The 1,407-nt window shown below is 47.8% G+C and overlaps 1 protein-coding gene across 1 annotated transcript in view; it reads left to right on the forward strand.

The window, feature by feature from the left end:
• Positions 1 to 1,407, forward strand: part of LOC119593605 — a gene marked incomplete in the record, with an annotated part of 44,688 nt that overhangs the window by 39,668 nt on the left and 3,613 nt on the right. Inside the window, 1 exon segment of the mRNA XM_037942560.1 lies at positions 1,282 to 1,402. Within this exon segment, the coding sequence (XP_037798488.1) occupies positions 1,282 to 1,402 (121 nt within the window).

The raw sequence follows: 1,407 nt of genomic DNA on the forward strand, positions 1-1,407 counted from the left end.
ACCAAAAGCAGCCTATTGCTGCGCATTATCTTTTCCGATGCCTTGTAGAGCATGCGGTTAAAAATCCTGGTCGTCGTGACAAAACTGAAATGAGGAAGTAGGAGGCAATCTAAATAGGGAGACATATACGCGTGTGAACCATAATTTTTATGTGTTATGCATATGTATATAGTGTGATTTTGTTTTTTCTTAGTTGGGTATTTGATGCTGCGCGTTAATAAGTGAAAGCCTTTCGACGAGCATCTTTCAGTGTTTCTATTTATGATATTTTATTGAAAGCGCACATACAGTAGAGTGCGTCATTGAATATGCTTTCAACGTAGTAACTGCCAAGGTGTATTAAATAAATGTTTATCTAAAATTGTATATCTTGTTAGCGCTCGGGTCACTTTCCTAATTACGCTTCCTTCCTATGGATTTCTATTATCAACTGCGTTGGCTAACTAGCCATTTTGGTCTCTTAACACTCTTCTGCAGCATCCTTTCAGAGCCCTCCCTTATCAGGGAGATTATTCCCCTTTCAGGATTCCTACACAGCCCTGGTGTTTGTGGCCCTCCAATCTCGTCGGAGCGCATTTTAGTCTTCGGCATTTAAAACTGTTATCTTATCAGCGCCGTTTCCCGAAGCGATACTCGCGTTCCTGGACTTCTCGCACTACTGCCGTGGAGGCGTCAGACTTCGTTAGCGCCACAAAGGGTCGACGTAGCTGGACGATGTCCACAAAACGGCAGAAACCGACCCTGCCTCCTCGACCGAGGAACTATCCGAACCTGAAACCGCCTTCTGTGCCGTCGCTGACACTGAGGCACAGAGTAGCTATCGTCAGGTCTCAGTCGATGTCGGCACCATCGTCACGAGCCAGAATCTGGGACAGAAGACCAACAGACCCGTCGATTTTTAGGTCGACGGAGAATGTGGCTCGCCCAAAGGGTGTGTATCAGCGTTGTGTTGCGCACTGGACATGTATCGAGGGCCTCTGCCGTTTCAGCCGAGATGTTGTAGTTAATGTGTGTCAGGAAGCTCCACCAGTTAAGTTGAGGTTCAGCAAGGGACGTCAGCATTTCAGCGAAGGTGTGTTAGAGGGCCGTGTCATTTCAGTGAACATGTATCAAGGGGCTGTATCATCTCAACAAAGATGTGTAACGACTATAGCATTTCAGGGTGCCAAGATGCCGTACCAATTTAGCAAAGAGGCTGAGCTTTTTCAGCGAAGTGCCAGAGTGAAGCTACATCCAAAATCCGCATCGGCTTTCTTCCTAACGGTCGCCTACCATTCGCAGGAGAGAACAACGGAATCGACATCGCTATCCTGTACGCGTCGGACGGTGCGGTCTGGAAGGACTACCTGCACAGCACCTTCACGCAATGCCGCAGGGGGTACAAGGACTTCGGCGGCATCTGGTAAG

Source organism: Penaeus monodon, chromosome 32 (assembly GCF_015228065.2).
Source record: "Penaeus monodon isolate SGIC_2016 chromosome 32, NSTDA_Pmon_1, whole genome shotgun sequence".
NCBI lineage: Eukaryota > Metazoa > Arthropoda > Malacostraca > Decapoda > Penaeidae > Penaeus > Penaeus monodon.